This window comes from Myotis brandtii, unplaced genomic scaffold (assembly GCF_000412655.1).
Source record: "Myotis brandtii unplaced genomic scaffold, ASM41265v1 scaffold368, whole genome shotgun sequence".
NCBI classification, from domain to species: Eukaryota; Metazoa; Chordata; class Mammalia; order Chiroptera; family Vespertilionidae; genus Myotis; species Myotis brandtii.
The window spans coordinates 244,827-272,446 of record NW_005364139.1 but is presented as its reverse complement, the minus strand read 5'-3'; the positions used below and the strand labels follow the sequence as shown (position 1 = coordinate 272,446).

The 27,620-nt window shown below is 36.3% G+C and overlaps 1 protein-coding gene across 4 annotated transcripts in view; it reads right to left on the bottom strand.

Annotated features, from left to right (window-relative positions):
• YEATS2 (YEATS domain containing 2) overlaps positions 1 to 27,620 on the bottom strand; it is an 87,935-nt gene that overhangs the window by 46,850 nt on the left and 13,465 nt on the right. Inside the window, exons 1-8 of one of the 4 annotated variants that reach the window (XM_014544498.1) lie at positions 27,010 to 27,051; positions 24,234 to 24,351; positions 20,483 to 20,580; positions 19,860 to 19,952; positions 16,077 to 16,322; positions 14,010 to 14,125; positions 5,352 to 5,513; positions 3,419 to 3,530 (exon numbers count right to left, since the gene is read on the bottom strand). In XM_014544498.1, the coding sequence (XP_014399984.1) occupies positions 3,419 to 3,530; positions 5,352 to 5,513; positions 14,010 to 14,125; positions 16,077 to 16,322; positions 19,860 to 19,952; positions 20,483 to 20,580; positions 24,234 to 24,333 (927 nt within the window). In that variant the 5' untranslated portion in view covers positions 24,334 to 24,351; positions 27,010 to 27,051. Of the gene's footprint in view, positions 1 to 3,418; positions 3,531 to 5,351; positions 5,514 to 14,009; positions 14,126 to 16,076; positions 16,323 to 19,859; positions 19,953 to 20,482; positions 20,581 to 24,233; positions 24,352 to 26,940; positions 27,052 to 27,620 lie in introns of those variants that run through there. The other 3 variants (XM_014544499.1, XM_005872115.2, XM_014544500.1) reach the window with 3 other exon arrangements.

Below are 27,620 nucleotides of genomic sequence, written 5' to 3'. Positions count from 1 at the left end.
GTCGGGCACTGCCGGCCCTGCCTGCAGTATGCAAATTAGCCATCTTTGTTGGGGGTTAATTTGCGTATCACGCTGATTAGCCAATGGGAGGCGTAGTGAAGGTACGGTCAATTACCATGTTTGTCTATTATTAGAAAGGATCTTACCTAAAACCTCTTTCACCACAAGTTTTCATACCATAACTACTTTTTCATAATATAAATTCATCACTTCAACAAAAACCCTCTTAATGTTGTGGGGAAGAATTGAGTAAAATTAATATAAACAAACTCAGACATACATGTAGTAATTATACTTTTAATATAAAGTATACACTTCTAACAACCCGTTCTAAGGACAATCCAAAAATGGAGGACATCTTACAAAAAAAGAAGTTTACTGCAGCATTATCTATAATCACAAAAAATAAAAGCAATATAGGTTTCTCAGACAGGAATACCCTAATAGTTCTCTTAGTTTGGGAAGTCTAATCTTATGGTGGTGTGCAGAATGAAGACAGATTAGAATTAAAGAAGCTAATCAGGAAACAATAAAAGGGTAGAATATAAGAAAGATTATGAAGAATAATGGTCTGCAACTAAATGAATATTTAGAACAAAAATGGAAGAAGCAAAGATGGCTCTGAGGGTTGACATAGAAATGACAGGAAAAAATGATACTCTAGTACAAATAAAAATCACATGGTCACAATACAGGTGTTTAAGGTTTCAAGGCCAATCTATAAAAATAAAAGGGTAATACACTAATTAGAATGGACGTACTTCCGGACATCCTTCCAGACGAAGCTGGGGCTGGAGGGAAGCCACTTGGGTCCCGGGTGCCTGCTGGCAGCCAGAGGGAAGCCGCCTGGCTCCTGGGTGCTGGAGCAAAGCCAGTGCCGGCAGCCGGGGGAAGGAAGGCCTATTCTCGCACGAATTTTCGTGCATCAGGCCTCTAGTTGATATATAATATGTAGTAAAATTAAGTTTTCAAAAAACTTGACAAGAAATGCTTTAGATACATCATTTTAAAATACTGTGCCTCAATCTTTCACCAGGAATTCTAAGTGATATGGAGAATACAATATGCAAAACTATGCAAACAACTTCCTTAATCATTGGGATAAGGGCTGGGCCCAGTGCTATAAAATAATATATGTGATATTTAAAGATAAAAAGAAAGCAAAACTAATTTAGATCTTGTAAGTAAGTGGGACCATATTTTGCTCCTCTGAACAAAGAGGCAGTAAATTCTTTATTTGATTTGAGTTCTTCTCTGAGGTCATAAAGCAATCTAATCTCACAGTAATCTCTAGAAAATAATGTGTACATGAAGTTAAGCTGTCTTACAATGGCTGCATAACAAGCAATGGAGGACAAATTTCAACATGCCTTAAGGTTGAAAAGTTGTATTTATAGAACAAAGGAAACAAAAAACGGATTTCTGCAGATGTACTCAGTTTCATTTAGCTCAGTTTTGGGAGTCATTCATGGGAACAATGTAGTAAGCCACAAGTAAGGGTGCTATAGGAGAAGTTCAATATAAGAAAATATATACAAGACTACTATAGTGAGGGCCTAAGCAGTGGTTATCAACCTTCTGGCCCTTTAAATACAGTTCCTCATATTGTGACCCAACCATAAAATTATTTTCGTTGGAGGCAGATGATTGATGTTTCTCTCTCTCTCATCAATGTTTCTAACTCTCTATCCCTCTCCCTTCCTCTCTATAAAAAAAATCAATATACTTCTCCCTTCCTCTCTATAAAAAAAATCAATAAAATATACTTTTTAAAAAAATTATTTTTGTTGCTACTTCATAACTGTAATGTTGCTACTGTTATGAATCGTAATGTAAATATCTGATATGCAGGATGGTCTTAGGCAACCCCTGTGAAAGGGTCGTTCGACCGCCAAAGGCGTCGCGACCCACAGGTTGAGAACCGCTGGCCTAGAGGAACATTTTAAAAATCGTCTGTCTTCCAACTATAAAAAATATTTTTATAACTGTTCATTATGTAAAAATACTTTCAAAAAACCACACACAGATAAAAAGGCCATAGGAAATAGATCACAACATCATTACTTCAATTATGTACTCCAACATTTTGGTATATTTCTTTTGTGTTTTTTTAAAATCATGGTTGACCTCATTCTATACATATACTTTATACTCGGGGCTTTTTGCTTACTATATAATGGTAATTACCCCCCAGGCATAGGAAATACTTTGTAAAATATAACTTATAATAGCTGCATAACAAACCATGTGGATATATCAGAGAAGGATTTCTGACAATACAAATCAAAAGTATTACAACCTTCACCCTGGCCAGGTGGCTCAGGTGGTTGGACTGTCCTCCTGTACACCACAAGGTTGGGGGTTTGATCCCCAGTCAGGGCACATACAGGAGGCAACTGATCAATCCTTCCTCTCTCTAAAAATAAATAAACATATCCTCAGGTGAGGATAAATAAAGTTTTACAACCTGCTACAGTACTTTACATTTTCTAAAACATGTTCACTTCAATCGTTACTCTTCAGAAATAAACATATTCTCTATCCTTAGGAGATAAACAGACAAGGCTTATTCAGGAACTCCTCACCTAATGTCGTTGATAGGTTCTACAACTTTAAGCAAAACATCTATCTATAATAATAAAACTGTAATATGCTAATTAGACCGGACAGCCAAACGACCTTCTGGACGACCTTCCGGACGACGCTGGGGCTGCGAGGGCCGAGCCCCTTCCACAAATATCGTGCATCAGGCCTCTAGTAGTATAATGAAACCAAATCTACTATAGGTTAAATGATATATAAAAGAGTTAAGTTCCTATGACATCTCATCATTATAATGACACTGAATGAAGCATCATTTTAGGACTTTCTGTATTTGCCTCATTTTTTTAATACATATATTTATTGATTTCAGAGAGGAAGGGAGAGGGAAAGAGAGATAGAAACATCAATGATGAGAGAGAATCACTGATCAGTGACTTCCTGCACACCTAACATTGGGGATCGAGCCTGAAACCCGGGCATGTGCCCTGACCAGGAATCAAACTGTGACCTGGTTCATAGGTTGATGCTCAACCACTGAGCCATGCCAGCCGGGCTGTATTTGCCTCATTTTATAGAAAAGTAAAATTTTTTAAAAAACACATTAACCACAGGTAACACAGTAACAGTGAGCTCTGGTCAGAAATTCAAGTGTTCTGGTGATCTGATTTAAAGAACATACATTCAACTGTAAAGGCCTCCCCTGCTCCCCCAACCTTCAGGAGACAAAGGAGTGTTATAGCATAACACACTCAAAAAGATTTATCCTGCTTCCACTATCCTTCACCTGGCCGCTTCTCTCAGGACTAACCTACTACGTCCAATACCAGGTGAAAGAGATACTTCATTTCCAGAGAACAATGTTTTGTTACAATACCTTCAGATTATGTATGATATCTATCCGCTTGTTCTGGCTGTCCTTAAAGTGAACTTGAACTCTGACAGGAAACTCACCCCAGCCTCTTCTGGTCAGGTGAAAAGGAGGCTCTCTATGGAAGAGCAGATATTAACACATTAATCCACGTGTAATCATTCTAGAGGAAAAGTTTTCTCATAATGGATAAGTTAGAAATTCACATCCTTCTGACAATCATTTACATTTCCTCATTTAAAGTTAAATCAGTATGCTGCATTATGCTAAAATGCTAAATTATAAAAGAAAAATTTAACTCAAACCTACATTAAATTTTCAATTACTGGATACTTAGAGCTAAGACACTTATCCTATATAATAAAAGGCTAACATGCAAATAGACTGAATGGCAGAACAACTGAACAACCGGTCGCTATGACATGCGCTGCCCACCAGGGGGTGCCCGCGTTGGCCACGGCAGGATGGTAGAGCAGGTGAGTGGGGGCACCAGACCAAGGCAGGGCACCGGTCGCTGTCATTGGGGCGAGCCTCTGGTGGCTACTGAAAATTCTTTGCTCCAGTGCACCGAGGTCCCGCCCAGCGCCTGCACCCACAGCCAGCGCTGGAGCCACTGCTCGTACCCACTGCCGGCGCCCGGCACCAGTCCAGATCACTCGGCGCCGTCAGTGGGTGCGAGTTGCGGCTGCCAGCCCCAATCGCCCAAGGGCTTCTCCACCTACCCCCTGCTCCTGAGGGGTTATCAAGGCAGCAGCTGCCACTCGCACTCGCTGACGGTGCCGGCCCTGCTCCCACCCACTGCTGGTGCCAGCCCCAATCACTCCGTGCTGTCAGTGGGTGCAAGCGGGTCCAGCGCCGTCAGCATGTGGGAGTGGCGGCGGCGGGAGCAGGGTTGCCTCAGACAGGGGACAGGGGCAGGGGTGTGTGGCCACGGTGGGAGGGGCCCGGGGGCGCGGAGGATGGGCTAAAACCCACCCCTGTGCCCACTGTAGCCTCGCGGCCCACAGTTCCTTTCAAGGTGCACGAATTCGTGCACTGAGCCCCTAGTACCATATAATCCAATGTCATTATTTTCACAGATAAAGAACTAGAGTGACTGGATGGCCCAACCCGTGTGACTCAGTGGTTGAGCTTCGACCCATGAACCAGGAGGTCATGGTTCAATTCCCAGTCAGGGCACATGCTCGAACCCCAGTAAGGGGTGTGCAGGAGGCAGTCAATCAATGATTCCTTCTCATCATTGATGTTTCTATCTATTTCTCCCTCTCACTTCCTCTCTGAAATCAATAAAAATATATTTTAAAAAATAAAGTTTTTGATGAATGTCACAATATGAGTCAGAATCCTTGATAGCTACTTGACAGACATAGGCTGAAATATTATGTTCGCTACCTCTGACACTCATTTATTCCTCCACTTTGGCAAAAACAAAATAAGTCACGAATACTCTATTTGAAAGTGACAATTTACTTGAATGTATCTGCTAAGAAGACTTAAAAGATATGTTCACAATATGATCTTCCCCAAATAGTGACTATGATTTCAGAGGATAGAGAGGAACTCATGAGAATGCTAACTGAACCAATGAATTTTCAGTCAGAACCTAATTTGTAAAGGAAAGAAAAAGAAAATTTGATAGAAAAAAAGACTGGCAAACTGTTAATAATTGGTTTTGGATCCATTAGGGTTCAATATACTCTGCTTTTGTATATGTTTGAAATTTTCCTTTCTCTGAAACCAATTAAAATATTAAATTTAAAAAAGATAGATGTAAGACTAGAAGTGAAGGAAGTAAGAAAAGGAGGGAGGGAGGGAGAGAGGGAGGGAGGGAGAGAGGGTGAGAGGAGGGAAGAAAGGATTTCAAGGGAGTGTTTTCAAATTAAATCACTTTTCTTCCACTTCAATAAATCTGCACTTCTTTAAACTCAAGTATGCTTACCTAACTTCCACAAGGTCATTTGGTTTATAGCTGGGATGAAGGAAGAACCAAACTTTCTTGACAAAATGATTAATGCTGGGTTCTCTACGAGACCCTCGGACATACACCATCCATTTGTGGGTTGATTGGTCATTTTCTTCTCTCTTATCGGGAGGTATATACCTAGAGGAAAAGAAAAAGAAACGGAATCCTTTTTTCCTTCAAAAGCCTAATAAAACAATTAACACCTACTTAAAACAAGATTAAAAATAAATTACAAAAAGAAAACTGGGAAATTCACAAATATATGGAGATTAAATAGCATGCTACTGAACCATCCCTGGGTCAAAGAGGAAATCAAAAGAGAAATAAAAATATCATGAGACAACTGAAAATGGAAATATAACACACCAAAGCTTAAGGGATGCAGCAAAAGCAGTTCTAAGAAGGAAGTTTATACCAATAAAAGCCTACACTAAAAAATCTATACTAATAAAAGCCTAGGTGGTCCTCGTGCTCTCGCGTGTGACGTTGTCACAAGATGGCCGCACACACAGTGGAGGCGGGGCCTGGAGGCCGCTCCGCGCAGTAAGGCCTGGGGGTCCCACAGCTCTGCGCTGCATGGAGGAGGTGTGTCGCAGCAGGGGAGGGCAGTTGTACTCCCACAGCTCTGCGGGGCGCGGAAGAGGTGGGTCTCAGCAGGGGAGGGCAGTTGTGGGCGATCAGGCCTGCGGGGGAGGGCAGTTGTGGGTGATTGGGCTGGCAGTAGAGGGCAGATGGGGGCGATCAGGCCGGCAGGCAGAAGTGGTTAGGGGCAATCAGGCAGGCAAGCGGTTAGGATTCAGCAGTCCCAGATCATGAGAGGGATCCCAGATTGGAGAGGGTGCAGGCCAGGCTGAGGGACAACCCCCTCCCGTGCACAAATTTCGTGCACCAGGCCTCTAGTCTCAAATAAACAACCTAACTTTAAACCCTAAGGAACTAGAAAAAGTAAATCATACTAAGCCGAAAGCTAGTAGAAGGAAGGAAATAATAAAGATCAGAGAAGACTAAAATGACAATAAGAGAGATAAAAGAATGAAAAAATGTTCAACGTCATTAATCATCAGAGAGAATCAAATTAAAACCACATGAGATATTACCTCACACCTGTCAGAATGGCTACCGTCAATAAATCAACAAACAAGTGCTGGGGAAGATGTGAAGAAAAGGGAACCCTCACATACTGTTGTAGGAATACAGACTGGTACAGTCACTGTGAAAAACAGTATGAAGTTTCCTCAAAAAATTAAAAATGGAACTGCCTTTTGACCCAGCAACCCCACTTCTGGAAATATAGCCTAAGAATCCTGAAACACCAATTGAAAAGAATATATGCATGCCTACGTTCATAGCAGCATTATTTACAATAGTCAAGATTTGGAAACAGAACAAGTGCCCATCAGATAAGTGAATAAAAAAGCTGTGCTACCTGTACACAATGGAATACTACGCATCCATAAAAAAAGGAAAGCTTACCTTTTGCAACTGCATGGATGAAACTGGAGATTATTATGCTAAGTAAAATAAGCCAATCAGAGAAAGACAAAGACCATATGATCTCACTTATATGTGGAATCTAATGACCAAAATTAACTGACAAAATAGAAGCAGAGGCATGGATACATGGAACAGTCTGATAGCTGTCAGAGGGGAGGGAAAGGGGGTACTGGACTAAAAAAAGGTGAAGGGATTAGCCCAGTGGTTCTCAACCTTCTGGCCCTTTAAATACAGTTCCTCATGTTGTGACCCAACCATAAAATTATTTTCGTTGCTACTTCCTAACTGTAATGTTGCTACTGCTATGAATCATAATGTAAAATATCTGATATGCAGGATGGTCTTAGGCGACCCTTGTGAAAGGGTCGTTCGACCGCCAAAGGCGTCGCGACCCACAGGTTGAGAACTGCTGGATTAGCCAAAGAACATATACACACAACTCATAGACACAGATAACAGTGTGATGATGGCCAGAGGAAAAGGGGAGGTAGGTAGGAGCTAGGTGGAGGTGGGCAAAGATGGGGAGGATGAGGACATTTGTAATAATGTCAACAACAAAAATAAAAAAGAAAAGATACAAGAAATTAGGAGTTGGTTTTTTGAAAAGATAAACAATATAGAAAAACCTTTAGCTACAATTACCAAGAAAAAAAAGAGAGGACTCACATAAATAAAATTACATGTGAAAGAGGAGATGTTGCAACTGATATCACACAAGCACAATGAGATTATGAACAATTGTATGACCCAAAATTGGACAACCTAGAAGAAATGGATAAATTCCTACTTCAGCAAGACTGAATCATGAAGAAATAGAAAATTAGAACAGTACAATTATTAACTAGTAAGGAGATTGAATCAGTAATCAAAACACTCCCAACAAAGAAAATTCTAGGACCAGATGGCTTAAAGAGTAAATTCTACCAAATAGATAAATAAACAAACAAACAAACAAACAAACAAATAAATAGAACTATCCCATTTGTGTGTGTTTATTTATATGCATATATATATGCACACACACACACAATGAAAACAGTGTATCAAAGCGGTATCTGCACTCCCATGTTCACTGCAGCATTATTTACAATAGCCAAGACAAGTAAAGTTAAGTGTCCATAAACAGCTGAATAAACATGTGATTATAATGGAATATTATTCAACCATGAGACATGAAAGAGGGAGGCCTTCATTTGTGACAATATGGATGGACCTTGAGAGCATTATGCTAAGTGAAATAAGTCAGAAAGAAAAAGACAAATACTGCATGGTATCACTTAAATGTGGAATCTAAAAAAAATCAAACTCGCCCTAACCAGTTTGGTTCAGTGGATAAAGCATCAGCCTGTGGACTGAAGGGTCCCAGGTTTGATTCCGGTCAAGGGCATGTACCTTGGTTGCGGGCACATCCCCAGTTGGGGGTGTGCAGGAGGCAGCTGATTAACGTTTCTCTCTCCTTGATGTTTCTAACTCTCTATTCCTCTCCCTTCCTCTTTGTAAAAAATCAATAAAATATATTAAAAAAAAAATATCAAACTCATAGAAAGAATAGAAAAAAAGTTGCCAGGGCTGAGGGTTGGGGAAAATACAGAATGGCTGGTAAGAAGATACTAACTTTCAGCTATAACATTGTGAATATAGCTAATAATACTGTATTATATAACTGAAATTTGCTAAGAGAATAGAACTTAAATGTTCTCACAATTATGTGAGGTCATGATAGGTGTGTGAACTAACTTGATGAGAGGAAAACTTTCAAAATGTATACATATATCAAATGATCATAATGTATATTTTAAGTATCTTATATATTTGTCAATTACATCTTAATAAAGCTGAAATTTAATTTAAAAATTTTAAATTGTAGCAAAACGTAACTGCTGTATCACCTAACCAAAGTTTTTGCAGTTAATCCTTTTCTTTTAAACATTTTTTTTTTCTTTTGGTCTAAGGGGCATTCCCCTAAAGCTTGTTTTGTTTTCCGAGTATCACTATGAAATTAAAAAAAATTAACCTTGCTCTTACTACCAAGTGGGTACATGATGTAGAAATAACTGGTGTGTTTTATTCTTGGGTTCGGGAACCTCTAGGACAGTGATGGCGAACCTTTTGAGCTCAGCATGTCAGCATTTTGAAAAACCCTAACTTAACTCTGGTGCCGTGTCACATATAGAAATTTTTTGATATTTGCAACCATAGTAAAACAAAGACTTATATTTTTGATATTTATTTTATATATTTAAATGCCATTTAACAAGGAAAAATCAACCAAAAAAATGAGTTCATGTGTCACCTCTGACACGCGTGTCATAGGTTCGCCATCACTGCTCTAGGATTTGGGTTGATTTCACATAGGTTTAAGGGTGCTAGAACTTTGGACTCTTCTGGTTCCTACTCAATTGCAGCCAAGAACAAGCCATTCCCTTAAGTTCTGCCCATAGTAAAACCGGTATCTTTAGCCCTCCCTTATGCAGGTGATTTTATTTCACGAGGCCCCCTTATTACATTCTGTTAGAAAATATGGTCATAGCCTTCTATATGTCATCTATGCCTATAGTTATCCTTAGTGATGCAGTAGGCCACGTTGCCTAATCTGGTTCTTCATCAGCAGTATTCTTGTTCAGTCTTGATTCTTTGCTCTTCCATATATAAAAACCAGCCTGTGGATTTCATGAATCCTGTCTGGATTTTAATCAGAATATCTACATATCAATTTGAAGAGAAGTGTTATCTTTATTATACTGAGCCTTTCTATCCATGAACATAGTATACTATTAAGTTCTTTTAAGTCTTTAAAGTTTTTATAATTCTTCATGAAAAGCTTACATGTCTCTTATTTACTGTATTTTTATTGCTATAGTAAATACATCTTTTAAAATCATGTTTTCTAATTTTGTGGCTGTCACACAGAAACAACTGATCTCTGTGTATTGATATTATATTCAACAACCTGGTGAAGTTCTCTCATTAACTCTAAAACTTTATCAAAAATTGCTTTATATTTTTCTATGTAGACAGTATCATCTGTTAATGACATTTTATTTATTTTTTAATCCATATATTTTTTAATTTTTTAAACAGGACTACATTAGTATCTCCAAGAGCAATACTGAACAGGAGTGGTGGCCCCAGACATCTCTTGTCTTGTTCCTAATCCTAAAGGGAAGACTTGAGTTCACCACTGAGTATAAAATATACTGTAGGTTTTTCAAAGATATTCTTTATCTGAGTTAACTAAATTCTAAGTCTGCCATGAAGACTTATCACAAATAGATGTTGAGTTTTGTCAAAGGTTGTTTCTGCGTTTTTGATCAAGTATTTATCTTCTTTAATCTGTTAATGTGTTTATTATACTTATTGATTTCTAATGTTATTCCAAACTTGCATTTCTTGCTCACAATAACCATTTCTATATAGTTACTGAATTCAGTTTGCTAAGGATTTTGTTCAGTATTTTTGTATCTATATTCATAAGTGTGATGTCCTATAATTTCTGTTTTCTTATGAACTCCATGTCAAGCTTTATGAACAGAGTTAGGATATCCTCATAATGTAAGTTGATAAGTGTTGTCTCTTTGTTCCCAGAAGATTTTGTATACAACTAGAATTATCTATTCATGCTGCCTGTAAAGCAATCTAAGCCAAGTGGTGTGGTTTGGTTTTGTCACAGGAATGTTTAAAAAAATCAATAATTAAATTTATTTAGTAGTTCTATGACTATTCCAAGTTTCCTTTGTCGCATCACTTTTAAGTTGTATTTTTCTAGGGATTCTTCAGTTCATCTAAATTTTCAAATACACTTATCTCTTTAACAGTGCAGCATCTGAAGTTACGTCTTTTTTCATTTCTAATATTTATTTGTATCTTTTTTCCTTACTTAATTTCACCATGTTTATGTATGCTGTTTATTTTTTTCCTCTCTAAATTCTTTTTATTTATTTATTTTTTAAATATATTTCTTTATTGGTTTCAGAGAGGAAGGGAGGAGAAAGAGATAGAAACATTAATGATGAGAGAGAATCATCGATTGACTGCCTCCCGCACGCCCCCTACTGGGGACTGAGCCTGCAACCCAGGCATGTGCCCTTGGCCGGAATCGAACCTGGGACCCTTCAGTCCGCAGGCCGACGCTTTATTCACTGAGCCAAGTCGGCTAGGGCTCCTCTCTAAATTCTTTGCTTCCCCCACTGCATTGTCTAATTAAGATGCTTAGTTCATTAATTTTAAGCTTTTTTTCTACTGTAGTCTTTTAAGACTTTAAATTTCCCTTTAACTATCCCTTTAGTGTTAGCCTACAACTTTTGACTTATTATTTAGTTCTGGTTATTTTAATGTGATTTTTTTTCATTGCCTTAATGAGTTGTTGTGAGTGTTTTGAATTTCCAGATATATTGGAGGTTTTTTAAGTTATCCTATTGTCATTGATTTCTAGCTTTACTGCACTAGTGGTTAGAAAAAATAGAAGTGCTTTGTTGAAGCTTGCTTTATGGCTTACTATGTAGTCAATTTTCATAAATGTTCCTTGTATGCTTAAATTTTTTTCTCATTTTGTGTAATGTTCTATGTGTGTACTTTAGCTTTGTTAATTGATATTCCAACTTTTTATATTCATATAAGTAGTTTACTGAGAGATGTATATAAAGTCAGTGGTAGTGCATTTGGTAATTTCTGCTTGTGGTTCTATCAATTTCAAGACTTTGTTATCATTTTAAGACATTTTAAGACTATGTTATCAAGTACACAGAAGCTAAGAATTTTTTTATCTTCTTGATGAAGAAAACCTTTTATCATCATATAATAAATCTTTACCTCTATGAATGCTTTTGGTCTTAAAGTCTCTTTTGCCTGATATTAATATGTTACACTGGTTTTCTTTTGGTTAGAATTTGCTAGTTATAATTTATCTATTTGCTTACTTTCTTTTCTTTTTGGGCCAAACTGAAGACAAATGCTGGGAGCAAGATGCTATTTGCTTACTCTCAATCTTTCTGTATTTAGATGTCCCTGATAAATAACAGAGATCTGAATTTTAGGTTGTTTTATCTCAATATAAGAATTACTATATTCTAACTAGTTAAATCCATATGCATTTTTATGACTGTTTATACATTTAGATTTGTTATTACTAAATTATTTTATACTATTTGTCTTATTTTTTCTCTTCTTTATATCCCTCCTCCTTCCCCTGCTTGCCTTTTTCTAGAATCAGTTTTCCCCCTTTTTCTCATTCATTTTCCACCCCTCCCTTATTGTTAAAGTTTAAATTTCTCTATTCTTTTAGTTGTTATCTTAGATATTACAGCAAGCACTCCTAACAAAACGTAGGGTAAATCAGTATTTTTACCCTCTTCCAGAACAAAGACCTTACAATTTTCATGCCAATCACTCCCTCTACTTAAAATTTATGATTAACCAGTATTTTAGTTCTAGCTTGTCTTTAAAAAACCCCAAAACCTACAAATTAGACATAATTGTTTGAAAATGTCAATGACTGTTTCTACCCAATCTTCTTGTGGCCCAGTGGATCTATTTAGATTTCTAGTTTAGACCTTTCCTGGGCTGATCTGTCCTGTACTATATATAAGACCCCAGCTCTAACACTTCACACAAACTATTTAGTTTCCTTAGCTGAATACATGCTAACTCTAAAATAATCTATAAAACAGAAATCTAATTGCCTAATCATATTTTATGGTTCCATTTAAATACTTTTACATGGATCATTAAGAATCTTTGTTTCTGCCCTGACCGGTTTGGCTCAGTGGATAGAGCGTCGGCCTGCGGACTGAGGGGTCCCAGGTTTGATTCTGGTCAGGGCATGTACCTTGGTTGCGGGCACATCCCCAGTAGGGAGTGTGCAGGAAGCAGCTGAATCGATGTTTCTCTCTCATCGATGTTTCTAACTCTCTGTACCTCTCCTCCCTTCCTCTCTGTAAAAAAATCAATAAAATATATTTTTTTAAAAAAAGAATCTTTGTTTCTAGTATCATGAGATTTTATGTACCTCTTGTTTGTTATTAATGATCCATTCATTGGGGCTTGAAAGATCCCCTCCTCGCCGTCCCCCCGTCTGATTTTCCTGCCAGATAATTATTGTAATTCCAAATCCTTTTTTAAATAATTGAATCTAATTATAATTTCCATAAATATATCAATTTATTCATCAAGCAAATATTTACTGAACTCCAACTAATATAAGGTACAAAATAAATAATACATAGTTCCTACCCAAAAGAGATTCCAGTCTGATTTGGGGAAAATGTACGAAAACAGAAAATGATTATATGAGAAAAATGACAAGGAAAAACAGGGGAAATATACCTAACAGGGTTGGAAAAGGGCAAATAAGACTTTGTGAGGAAATAACAATCTTTCGCTATTTGAAGATTTATGATGTCTTTATTCATCCCTAGATACTTGGCAAAAATGTTCACACTCCCAAAAGATAGCATGTGATCATACTGTTAAAAGAGATAGATAGCTCTTTAACTTGGAGGAATTCTGTCTTCAAGAACTGGTCTGCAACCTTCTGCTATAAATTAAAAACATTTCAATTTGGCAACCAAATAAACATTTTTAGGAACTACCTACCTAAGTTAAAACTAGGTCAGAAGAAGTCAAAAGTTGCTCTAAACTTATCCACGCTTACATGCTTATTGAATACACCATTTGTGTAAAACCTCATGTCTTAGAAATTTTTACCAAGCATAATTTACTCTATGCCAAAGATTAGCAGACACACTAAGGCAGAGTTCTCAAGTCTCTGGATATTACTTTTCTTTTAAAACAACTAAGAGTTTGCACAGCCAGCGTGGCTAAGTAGTTGAGCATCGACCCATGAACCAGGAGGTCAGTGTTTGATTCCAGGTCAGGGCACATGCCCAGGTTGTGGGCTCGATCCCCAGTAGCGGGTGTGCAGGAGGCAGCCAATCAATGCTTCTCATCATTGATGTTTCTATCTCTCTCTCCTTCTCCCTTCCTCTCTGAAGTCAATAAAAATATATTTTAAAACAAAACAACTAAGAGTTTGAAAAAAAGAATTCCTGAGCTCTCTATCTATTATAATACTACAGGAGTATGCCAGAGTTCTATTAACATAAATAGATGACTGAAAATGAGACAATTCAACTGGATACTCACTTGGACACATTGCCCACTACTATTGTTTTCTTTACAAAAAGTCGTGAAGTCTCATCTCCTGTAAGATCAGCATTCCGCTGCTCTGTTTTATGGGAGCCAGTAATACTAGAGGTGTCCTGAAAGAAATCATAATTTTCATTTTCAATTGGGACAATTTTCAATAGGCAGAAACTGTAAAATCATACAAGGTATGAATAGAATAAATTGCAATTTTTTTTTAATTATAAAATTCTCTGGCTTTGTGGCACCTCAGAGCATAAAAGAATAATTTTACTCTAATTTTTGCATTAGTTGAGACAAAAAGTTTGTACACTATTATTTCCACGTGTGTGTGCTCAATGGGCAAACACATATGCTTTGTCTATGCAAATAGGGAGTGGAAGGATACACAAGAAACTAAGTACAATGATTACCTCTGGGAAATGGTAAAGGGGAAAGAGCTCAATGGAATTTACTTTCTTTTCAACCTTCTATACTATCAAAACATTTTCGATGAGAAGTAATTTAAACACAATAGTTCAAGTTTAATTATGGAGACAGACTGCCAGGGTTTAAATCCTGGTTTTTCCATTTAGTAGATGTGTAATTTTGGGTAATTATTTAACTTCTGTCTCCGTTTCCTCACCTATAAAATAAGGATGATAATAGTTTTTACCTTACATGATTGCTTTGTACAATTCTTAGAAAAGTGCCTGAAACATAGTAAGTACTAAATATTTGTTACATAAACATGAGTATGTATATTATATAAAAGATGATAAATTTCTAAATCCAATGATCAATACAACCTAAATTCTTTTTAATTATAAAAAGAAAAAATATACAGTATTTTCCCAGAAATAATACTGAAAAAGGCAAGTAAATCCAAACAGTAAGAGTTCCGATTTTTTAGGGGCATTATGATTGATTTTCTATTATTTTTTACTTCTCTGTAGTTTAAATTTTTCAGCAATGAATACATGAATTTATAATAAGAAAAATGTCCAATTTCATTTTTATAAAAAATAAATCAAATCCTTGATGTCTGAGTTTGTGAAAAGCAACCCTGAAATGTTTTCTATCATAGAACACCTAGATGAGAAAAACCATCAGTCTTATTTCTAAAGCTAAATATTGCCCTGGCCGGTGTGGCTCAGTAAGTAGGCATTGCCCCTGTACCAAAATGTTGCTGGTTTGATTCCTGGCCAGGGCTGTTTCACTGTCACATCAATGTTTCTCTCTCTCTCCTCCTCCTCCCTTTTTCTCTCTCAAAAAGTTTTTTTTTTTAATAAAAATTATTTTAAAAATATATGAAGCCAAATATTATACCAACAAGTTCAGAGTATCTTGAGATGGCAACTCTATAAACTGGCAGGATCAAAGAGCAATAAATGGTTTTCAATTCTATTTATCATTTGTCAAATTTCCTCCAGTTATCAAAGTATCTTAGAATATCAAGTTTCACAGAGGAAAATGCGAACGAATCACTGCTCTTGCAAATAAACATGACAGAGTGGAAAGACCTTGGGCAAGGTCACGGCATTGCCAACTCCTCAAAATTTCTTTCATATCCATGTGAATGGCACTAGGAGTGATGCCATATGCAGGGGTACTGAATTTTAAAATCAGAAAGACATAGGTTTAGCCCTAGCTGGTTTGGCTCAGTGGATAGAGTGTTAGCCTGCAGATTAAAGGGTCCCAAATTTAATTCCAGTCATGGGCACATGCCTCGGTTGCAGGCTCGATCCCTAGCCCTGATGGGGGCATGTGTGGGAGGCAGCTTATTGATGTGTCTCTCTCCCTCCTTTCCACATTCTCTGAAAATCAATGGAAAAATGCCCTTGGGTGAGGAGTAACAAAAACAACAACAACAAAAAGGAAAGACATAGGTTTAGCTCTCAGTTCTGATACTTGTGGACACATATAACTTGAATCTCACTGAGACTCAGTTTCCCCATCTCTAAAAGGAATATAATTAACTTATTTCCCAGGGTTCCTATAAAATAGGTTACATGAAATAACATGTACATACTCTTAATAAATATAGTTCCCTTTTCCTTTGGTTCCCTCCCGTCCATCCAACTATACCCTTCCAGTATTTCGACTTGGTCTCTGTTCCATGTTGTTTGAGAGTCTTTCCTCTATATCCATATTGCTGTTATTGTCTTTGTCAGACAAGAAGTCATTGTGTTGAGATAAAGAATCACTTTCAGAATGATTGGCTGATGGAGTTTCTGATCTCTGATTGGCAGGAGATGATGACCTAGATGGTGATTCCAAAAATTTCTTGATAGCAGGATGATTAAAAACCATTGTATCACACGTCTTTGATCCCTGCAAAAGTGAAAGCAATCAAAATAAACTTTAATCAAATTCATCAAAAGTAGGCAAAATTATCTACTTTAAGATCACGCTTAAAATCTTTCAAAATCTCTCCAAACCCATAAAATAAAGTCCTAATTCCTTAACATGGTCTGAACCACCAAAACAAGAAAGTGATAAGTAACTATGCAAAGATCCTAACACCAAAGGCTAAAGATACAAGTCCTCTTTAGACTTTAGTATTAGGTAAATGAAAAATAAAGGTAAATACATAGTAACATATGGAAAGCAAAATTGGACTTTAAAAAAATATGTTTCAGTCAGAGCATTGTCCTGATAATGCCAAGGTTGCAGGTTTGATCCCCAGTCAGAGCACATACAAGAAGCAACCAATGAATGTAAAAAAATGGAATAACAAATTGATGTCTCTCTCTCTCTCTCTCTCTCTCTCTCTCTCTCTCATCAATAAAAATTTTAAAAAAATAAGTTTCACATTGCTTTACATAGATAGAACAGCTCTGAATAAAACATTCCTGTAAGAAATATAAAAATATATGCATATGTTAAATAGTTCCCACGTAGGAGAAAAATGTAGTATACAATGCTTTAAAATTATTAATACTGACATAAACTTTGCCCTCAGTTCAGTACTGAAGCCTAGGGTATCTCATTAACCTGCATACAAAATACAGTGTGTTCTATTACGTAGTATGACACACTGTGCTACGTTCCTAGGAAGCCCAGCTTTTAAAACTTGTGCCATTCATACTGAAATATACATATCTTGTAACATAGAAACCCACACATGAAAACTATATGTTCATGTTGACCAATTTCACCCCAATCAATTTAATAAATAAAATTAAAAAACAAAAAAAACCCTGTGCTATTAAAATAATTGTTTTAGAAAGAAAAAGGAGCCAGAGACTTGTGTTTCAGAATCAAAGCAACAAAGCTGTTGAATTTCAATAATAAAGGTATCTTTTAGAGCTATAAATATATTTTTTACAACAAACTAAAAATTATTATAACTAAATATCATTGAATATATCCTAATCAGAATACAAGATAAAAATCATTACATTTCTGGACCACAAAATAGCACAACTCAAAACTGCTAATGATGAAAAAAGAAAGAAAAAAGGGAACAAAACATTAAATGAATAATCAGCTCTTCAGAATAGCTACAGACCTACGTCATACAACCCTTAGATCATGATGTCCATTTTGTTGAATCCAACAGCAAGCCACATAACAAATGACATCAGAATCTACTCTGGGTTAAACAGTGTCTCCAAAAATTCATGTCCACCCTAAACCTATGAATGTGACTTTATTTGGAAATAGGGTCTTTGCAGATGTAATCAAGTTCAGATGAAGTCATTTGGGTGAAGGTAGGCCCTAATCCAATTAAAAGTGCTCTTTTTTTGAGGGAAATTTGGCCTGGCGTGGGTGGCTAGTTGTTTGATCGCCGTCCCATGCACCAAAAGGTCACCAGTTTGATTCCCGGCCAGAGAACATACCCGGGTTCTGGGCTCAATCCCCGGTAGGGGTGGTGCAGGAGGTAGCGGGTCAATGTTTCTCTCTCACTTCGAAGTTTCTCTCTCTCTCCCTCCCTCTCTCACTAAAATCAACAAAAACATATTTCTTTTTTAAAAAAAGGGGAAACTTCAACATAGAGAGAAAGAGAAGATATGCAGAGGGAAAACAGCCATGTGAAGACAGAGGCAGAAATTAGCGTGATGCAGCTACAAACCAAGAACACCAAGGATTGCCAGCAACCACTAGAAGCTAGGACAAGGCTAGGAAGATTCTTCCTAAGAGTCTTCAGAGAGAGCATGCGCCAGCCAACACCTTGATTTTGGACTGCTGGGCTCCAGAATCATAACTTCCTGTTGTTTAAAGCCAACCAAGCTTGTAGTAATTTGTTATGATTTGTTAGCTGCAGAAAAGTGGTTCAGACTCTAATGTTTTATGGAAACTCCTGCAACAGAAGAGACAACTGTCTACCACCTAAAATTAAATTCGAATAATACTCCAGATTTCTCTAAGACAACAACAGGAGTATCACCAATACCAGGCACCCTAAAGCTCCATGGGATGACATGAACGCCTAAATATGAAAGGTACCTCTTATCTATAAAAACCATAGGAAACGATGCAAAGCAGTATGCCATCATACCTCCCGCCATTCTCACAGAGCCAGTACTGTCCAAAAGAAGAATTACCTAACTCTAATTGAAAAAAACTTAAGGAAAAAAAAATTTAAGAGTGAACAACAAAGTTATCCTGAAATTATCAAAATATCAAACAATCTGTCCTGTTGCCTTCAATCCTATCCACGTCCTTTAGAACTGGAGTGATCTAGTAGCAATCACAGTAACCAAATAATTACACTCTTATCACCAACAGCAGGACAACCTGATTATTATATCTCCTGAAGTGAAACAACATGAGGTATATAGCATCACCTATGAAGCATTATTGCCAAAAAGATTTAACCTTAAAATAATCCAGTATTTAGGTTTGACTTTCAGTTTACAGGAAAAATAGAGGGAATGAAGGAATAAACAAGGGAAAAAATAAATTAAAAATATGGAACATTCTACAAGATAAATGTCCTGGTCTCTTAAAATAAGTCAATATTCTGGGGGAAAAATAGGTGGGAGAACCAGTCTAGATAAAATTAATCTAGAGAAACAAAATAGCCAAATGTAGCTATGAACCTTGATTAGATACTTGTTGTGTTTAAAAAAACAACAACCACCACCACCACCACAAACCAGCTTTACAAGATATTTTGGGGACAACTAGGAAAATTTTTGAATATGGACTGGTTAACAGATAATAGTAGTGAATCATTCTCTTAGGTATTGTGACTACATAGAAGAATGGCCGTTAGGAAATATATAATTAAATATTTAAAGGTGAAGTGTCACGATGCCTGAAACTTATCTTCAAATGCTTCAGAGAAAAATAAAACAGATAAAACAAATATGGCAAAAATGTTAAAACTGTTCATTCTAAGTGATGCATTAAGAGTGCTTATTTAACTTTCTCTGCATATTTGAAATTTTTCATAAAAAGTAAGGGGGGATGGAAATCAGGGCTTCCTGAACAGGGCAAATCTACTGAAACAAAAAAAATCCCATTCATTAGATAAAAGGTCAAAAAAAAAAAAAATCAACCTACAACTTACTCCAAAGCCAACCATAATCAAATGAAGAGAAAGAAGGCAAGTTATTTTTGTATCTGCAAAGCCTAACAACACTGCTAAATATTAGTAGGAAAGGGGTTAATTAAAAAGAAAAAAATGTTACTTAGGATTATCGACAACGTAGAGAGGTACGATTAAAGGACGAATAAAGGATTATGGGTGAACACAATAAGTTTACGTACATTCCCAGGAAAGTAGGCTAGGCTTCTTGAATTCTAAAGGTCAATATAAGAAATGTTTCAAAGGCAGGAATTCCACATCAACACTACTAATTTCCCCTTCACACAACCAATATGGGTGGCCAGAAATGACTGCATATGAGGAAAAGTTACCTCAGAAACTTTTAGAAGTCCTGCAGAAGCATAGTAGTTTGCGACAATGCAGGCACGAAGTTTATCCATCATCCTTCTTGCCTCAATCAGTCGCTAAAAACAAATGTCAACTCATTACTTTAAAAAATAGAAATGACAGGACGGATATATAAATAATTCATAAAATAAGAAATGCAAATGACCAACAAAAGCTCGACCTCTCTAATAATCAAAGACAAATAAAAATGACCATTTCCCACCAATCAGGTTGGCAAAAGACCTAAAAGAATGACAAAAACCAATGTTTTTGCAAGAGTATACAGACATATTAATATGTATATTTATGTGTACACATGCATTGTCATTGAAACATCCACAAAGATTTGAGCACAAGAGCAAAGAGGAATTATTTTTGGGATGAAATTTCAGGTAAATTTTTTTATCTTTTCCTGTAATTTCATTAATTAAAAAAAAGGGAGGGGGCATGTCTTTTTTCCAAAAATGAGAAAGCTCTTTAAAAAAAAAAAAAACAGCAAAGGGAAAAAACAAACTATGATTCTATCTCAAGAGATTTTTTTTTCAAGTCATCATGTGAGATTTTTTTCAATAGCTTTGTGTGCTTTTTTAATTTGTCATCATTATACCTGGTCAATGACTTCAATTTCATGTTCCTTATTCTTCATTTCAAGTGCAAATTGCTCCTTGATAATAGTCTCTATCTTCTGCACAGCAGCATCTCGAGCTACACAAAGAACATAAAATAATCCATGGTCTAATTAATCAGTGGTTGTCTTAAGTCAGCAAGCAAAAAAGAAACCCAGGAAAATAGTAACTCTGAAGTGGAGAAACCTAGTGGCCATCATCTTAACCAATGACGAAAAGTGAACATCACTAATACTGGGGCAAACTGACGTCTGTGTTTTCTGATAGGATGCATTGAGAAGACTATATCACTCAGCCAAAAAGCTGAATCTAGTTACAGGGACAACAAACAAACCTAAACTAAAAGACATTCTATAAAATAACTGGCCTATATAATTCAAACATCACTATTTGAGGAGATTAAAAGAGACTAAAGAGATATGACAACTAAATGCACTGTGTGATCCTGGACTGGTTCCCATAGAGGGAAAAATAGTTACTGTGGTTGAAAAGGGGCCACATGATAACCTGACAAGGTTAGGGAAGGCCTGCAGGATGGCCTTGCAAGCTCAAGGACTTAAAGTAACCACATCGGATGGTCTGAAATTAAAAAAATTTTAACTAAAAGCAGTTTATGGCAGGTAGTCATGTCCCAGACTAGAATCTTCCCTGACAAAAGTCAATGCATCTTCGATAACATTCCTTTGGAATGTCAGGGTAACTCCCCCTTTTTCTAGACCCCTCAGAGCACCAGGGCGGAGACCATAAAGCCTCTCATTATTTTATCATGTTAACTGTGGACTGTTAACTATCTTGTACCCACCTATGTAAAAGATATATGTGTCTATTATTTTACTTTTCACCCAAACCCAAAGGCTTCTCCACTTTGCTTTCTCCCATCTCCCTAGTCTATCACCAATGGATTTTATGTAACTTACTTGTCTTCTCTTTTGATTATAATGTATAAAAATAAGGTGCAAAACTGCCATTCTCTGGAACATTATTTCAATCTGTTGAGATTTTGCTTCCCAGCAACTGTTGACAGTTTGGCTCAAGTAAACTCACAAAACTTCTCTATAGGTTTGAATATTTCTTATGTTGACATTATAAAACACAATACTGGGATAACTGGTAAAACTTGAATAGGGACCACAGATTAGATAATGTACTGGATAAATGTTAAAATTTCCTGCTTTTGATAACTGTACTGTGGTTACATAAGAGAATGTCCTTAGGAGTGTTTACATGTGTCCAATTTATTTCCCAATGATTTAGAAAGAATGATGTGTGCAGGTACCTGCGTTCATGTATACACATGCATATGTGTGTGTGTGTGTGCGCGCGTGCTCGCACTGGAGGTGAGGGAGAATAATCAACCAAAGGAGGCAAAATGTAAACAACTGGTAATTAATCTTAATTTTAAAAATATGGGTCATTCTTGAAATTTTCCTGTTTGAAATTACATCAAAATAAAATTACCAAAATATAAAAAAAAAACCATGAAGATTTTGAGAGAAATATTTGGTGACTTAGGAGAAAGAAGTAAAGAATTAGCTAGAGCAGTAACATGAGAGCAGTTTATAACAATACAGGAAGTTTCCTTCTGTAGAGAAGGATCTAGCAAGCAATTCATCAGTTTCCGACCACAACTACCCAAAGGAATGAGTAAAGAAAATTCAAAAGGAAAGAAAATGCCTCTGAAGGTGATACAATTTAGATGATGACTACTCAAAGTAATATGCAACTCAAAGAGTTAAAAATATCAGAATATAAATGTGGCTTGATAATTTTTAAAAATAGAAGAGCCAAATAACCACTTGAACAACCTGGGATTTTGCAAAACCCTGAATTTGTAAGATGAAAAAAAAAAATCCCCATGCTTTGGAGTATATGAAAAATTACAGAGAAAATTTGGACCCCGTCACTTTCTCCCCATAAAATTGGCAATTTAAAACTAGTAATGATATAAACATTCTTATAGATGTCTGCATAAAGGCAAATGACCAATTTTTCTCATATTTGAGGTAAAGAATATTTTCTAGTATTACTGTATATATCCTTTATACAAACCTTGTGTACAGAAACCAGCAGAGACCGAAAGTCTCCCTAGAGACAATGATCACTGTATGCTATTTTATTATAAGCTCCTCAAAAAGAAACTCTTCTAAATTATCTTTCATGGAATAAGTAAAAACAACAACAAACAAAATAAAATACAGGCAAAGGAAGCATCCTACCAAATCTATTTTGAGAAAATTCTGAAAAATAAAATATGATTGGGAATTAGGTAGGATATGAACATCAAGAGGAAGAATAGCAAATTGTGACTCAATAACAAAAAAGTATCCCTGCTCAGGCTCAGTGTTTGGGAATTTGAACTAGATTAAATTGAAATTATGATGTTTACTAAAACATTCAGTTTTCCCTATTCTCATTTTTATTTTTAAAAAGTTATGTTGCCCAGCTGGTGTGGCTCAGTGGTTGAGTGTCAGACCTATGAACCAGGAGGTCATGGTTCAATTCCTGGTCAGGGCATATGCCCAGGTTGCAGGCTCGATCCCAAGTATGGGGTGGCATATGGGCAGGCAATTGATGATTCTCTCTCATCATTGATGTTTCTATCTCTCTCTCCCTCTCCCTCCCTCTCTGAAATCAATAAAAATATATTTTAAAAAAAGTTATGTCATGTGATACATTTGAGTTGCATGATACTTTCACATTTATTTTGTTTGTTTCTGAAAGGAAACAACATTTCCTTGTAAATAAAATTACTACTGAATGGGGGGGGGGTTGCAGTGAAATGTTTTCATTATTTGGAATTAGATTTGGTAATTTTTGCTCTACAAAGACTTTGGTGGAGGATACAATATGACTTGACTGCACTTACAGAGACAGGAATTTACTTTACTACTTAAACTCTAAAGGTCTTCATCTTTGTTGGAGCTGCAACACCTTTTTATGACTTTGATGCCTTCTTTACTCAGCTATAAGTATTAACTTATATAGATTTATCATTTAAATGAACAATAATAAATTTCAGTAGTAATTTGTTTTGAAAACTCAAAATTTAGCTCCATTTTTAAAAATAGCTTAAAACATTCTGGGTAATTACAGACACTTAATTGATGATCTACTTTTCAACTCAAAACTACTAATTATATGATCTTGAGCAAGTAATTTAATGCTCTTGAGCCTGAACTACTATCCTCTATGTGCAGAGGTAAACTAGATCAATGTTTCCCAAATTTCCATCATTCATATACCACCTTCAAGATACCTACCAGATCTGAGAACCACGTGAAACATATAATTAAATAATATTTTTAAATAATTTTAGCCTTATCCTTAGCAACAGTAGTCATGCAACTACAAGTCTCATGAGACCATCATCGTTTTCTATAGATATTAAAATAATATATAACTATTAATATAAAAAAACCTGAATCCATGTACCACCTATAATCATCTCACATGACACCACACTGTAGTACACATAGCTTATATAAGACTTTATGATTACACCTAACATATAATAATGACTAAAACTTATAGCCTGTCTCATTACTGATGCTTCACAGTCTACCTGATTGTTCCTATCTTTTATGCCACACATGGTGTATTACTATTAAACAGAGCACTTAGCTATCCCTCTCACAAGTCTCTTCAAATTATATACAACAGTAGAAATGCATTTCATTTCAGCATGTGCCAACAAAAAAAATACATAATTTCCTAAGGTAGCTGAATTTCTACCTGAATTCTCAATTGCTTTATGCCGCTTATTTGGAAGAGCCACAGATACATCCTCATAATCAGGGTCAGTTTCTTTAATTGTTCGCTTGATTCCAGACATGATGACATCCGTTCTTCACTGTGAAGCAATAATAAATTAATTCATTAATAACACAGCTGGGTACTAGTACTTATAAATATATGTGTACACACATACAAAGGGAATAAATACTGACACTTAAAAGTCAGTGTAAATATGTACATATCCCTCTCAACCCCAAGACACAACTTCAAAAGTTTACTAAAAAAATCATCATGCTCATCATCATCTGTTACAAAGCATGGATTTCCTTCCAAGAGAAAATCCTTTAACAAGGCAGCACACTGTTCAGACTTTTTAAAGGGCCAGGCTTTCACAGGACCATCGTAAGGAAAAGAAAGAAAAGGAAAAAAAACAGACTTGAATGAAAACATGGTAGGCCCACACATTATCTTGAAATTCATAATGCATCAAGCATATTACAAAATATGAGCAACATTGTTAGTCTCAATAAACAATTTATTATATAAATCCTCTCTCTGGTACTTACACAATACCTACTACAGAACAGGTACTCAATAAATATTGTTACTGATAGTTTATTATTATTCATAATAAACTGTATAGACTTAAAGTCCAATAAATCTTCTAGATTGCATTGTCCTGATACCTGAGCCACTACTCACACATGGCTATTTAAAGTTAATTAAAATTAAATAAAATTTAGAATTCAGTTTGGTTCCACATTTCAATATTTCACATTTCAGAACTAGCTACATTTCACGTGCTCAATAGTCATCAGTGGTTAGTAGCTACTACTATAAGCAAAGACATAGAAGAATTCTATCATTGCAAAAAGTTCTACTAGACACTGCTCCTCTTCCAAACTGTGTTTCACTGAGCATTTATTAACATTTCTTAAGTCATTGTAGGATATGCTGTCCAGACCAGCACTATCCAAAATAAATATGTGAGCCACAAACAAATTTAGTATCTTCTAGCAGCCTTATTTATTTATTTGAGAGAGAGAGAGAGAGAGAGAGAGAGATTTGCTGTCCCACCCATTGATGCATTCATTGGTTTATTCTTGTATGTGCCTTGGCCAGGGATCGAACCCACAACCTTAATGCATCAGGATGATGCTCTAACCAACTGAGCAAACCAGCCAGGGCCTAGCAGCCACATTTAAAAGAGGGAAAATAATTTTAATAATGTATTTCATTCAACCAATATACCCAAAATATTATCATTCCAGTAATGTAATCAATATAAACAAATTAGCAATAAGATACTTTTTACATTCTTATCTTTGTACTAAGTCTTTAAAATCCAGTGTGTATTTTAAACTGAGAGTACATCTCGATTTAGAGTAGCCACATTTCAAAGGTTCAATAACCACCCATGGCTAGTGGCTCCTTATTGGGCAGCCAGCTTCTACTGACATACAAAAAAAGAAACTGCTCCAGGGTGGTTACATGAGTTGCCCCTTAACATTAATCTATGACATAAAAAAAGACAAGAAGAGTTCTCTGATTTCCAAACCTCTGCTCTATCACTAACAGAGATTATGTACCTAACCAAAGACAAAAATACAATGAGTATTTATTGAGGTAATACAAAGTTTTAAAATAAAATTAATGAAGATGAAATGTTAACTCAAAAATATTTATTTTTTATTCACTCAAAGTTAACAGAAATAACAATTTAAATGTCTCTTGCCCGGCTGGGTGGCTCCATTTGGAGCATGTCCAATACACCAAAAAAGTGGGTTCAATTCCTGGTCAGGGCACATACCTAGGTAGCAGGTTCAATACCGGGTGGGGGAGTGTACAGGAGGCAATGGATCAATGTTTCTTTCCCATCTCTCTCTCTCCTCTCTCTCTCTTATCAATAAACATATCCTCAGGTGAGAATTTTTTAAAAAATCTATTCTTTAAAAAAAAAAAGTCTCTCAGCTCTTAGTTCAGTTCTTTCACCCATCCCAGAGACAGACTCACTTGATTCAGGTGTCAGACTCATGTACTGATATATGTATATGTAAATCCTGGATTTAAGAGAACATTTTCCCTATAACTGTTATCGTGCATAATAGCCCTAAGCTTTAAAATGTTCTAAAAACTTCAGTGTTAATAAACATATTTAATCAAGCCATTTAATGTTATTCACCATCATTACCTAACCTAATCTAATTCAGAATATAAATGTCTTTATTTTTATAGAGACCCTGAATCTATTATTTTCTGTTTTTAGAGCTTATAAAAAGTGAGAGTAAAGTCTTATTCTTTTCTTTTAGCCTTCTCCATTTGGTCTGCAACTAGTTTTAGACAAACTGTCACTAAGAATTTCTAGTGAAATTCTGGGACAGTTATATGAAGAATACATTCTTTTTTTTTAATATATATTTTATTGATTTTTTACAGAGAGGAAGGGAGAGAGATAGAGAGTTAGAAACATCGATGAGAGAGAAATATCGATCAGCTGCCTCCTGCACATCTCCTACTGGGGATGTGCCCGCAACCCAGGTACATGCCCTTGACCGGAATCGAACCTGGGACCTTTCAGTCCACAGGCCGACGCTCTATCCACTGAGCCAAACCGGTTTTGGCAAGAATACATTCTTTAAAAAAATCAATAAACCTCATTCCTTTTTCCTTAATGCAAATAAGAAAAAAAAAATAACACTCTTACTCTCAGACAAATCTAAAATTGGAGGCAGAGACAACCCAGCAGATCTCCAAACGTGTTTCTGTGTCATACCATTTCCTTAGAGACCACCTGTCTTCCAGTTTTCCAAGAGTCTTATGGACTACCTGTGAAGATGAGTGAATCCAGTATCATCTTCACTAACCCATTCCATGGAGCTCATAATCTGCATATTCTCTTCCCACCACCCCTCAAGTAATCTCAAGATTACAGTGGTTATTCCTCAGAAAGGTTGGGGTTTCTTGAAGAAAACAGTACTTTATTTTACCCTCACTTAAGGAATGAAGCAAAAGCTCTCTTTTAACTTTTGCTCTGAAGCTGGGGAAATAGAAGAGGAAAAAGGGAAGGATTTGGTAGTGGAGGTGTTGGGTAAGTAAGGAAGAAACCACCAGTGAGTTAACTTGTTTAGCCAAGGTAATTCCTATTTCACGCAGCCCTTGTAAGCAACCTTCTCCTGCCATCTTTGGGCACAGACTTGAGCTTCCGATAAACATTATCGGAAGGTTTACGAGTGTATTGACCATCCTATCTAATAATAGACAAACATGGGAATTGACCGTACCTTCGCTATGTCTCCCATTGGCTAATCAGCGTGATATGCAAATTAACCGCCAACAAAGATAGCAGCTAATTTGCATACTGCAGGCAGGGCGGGTTAGCGCCAT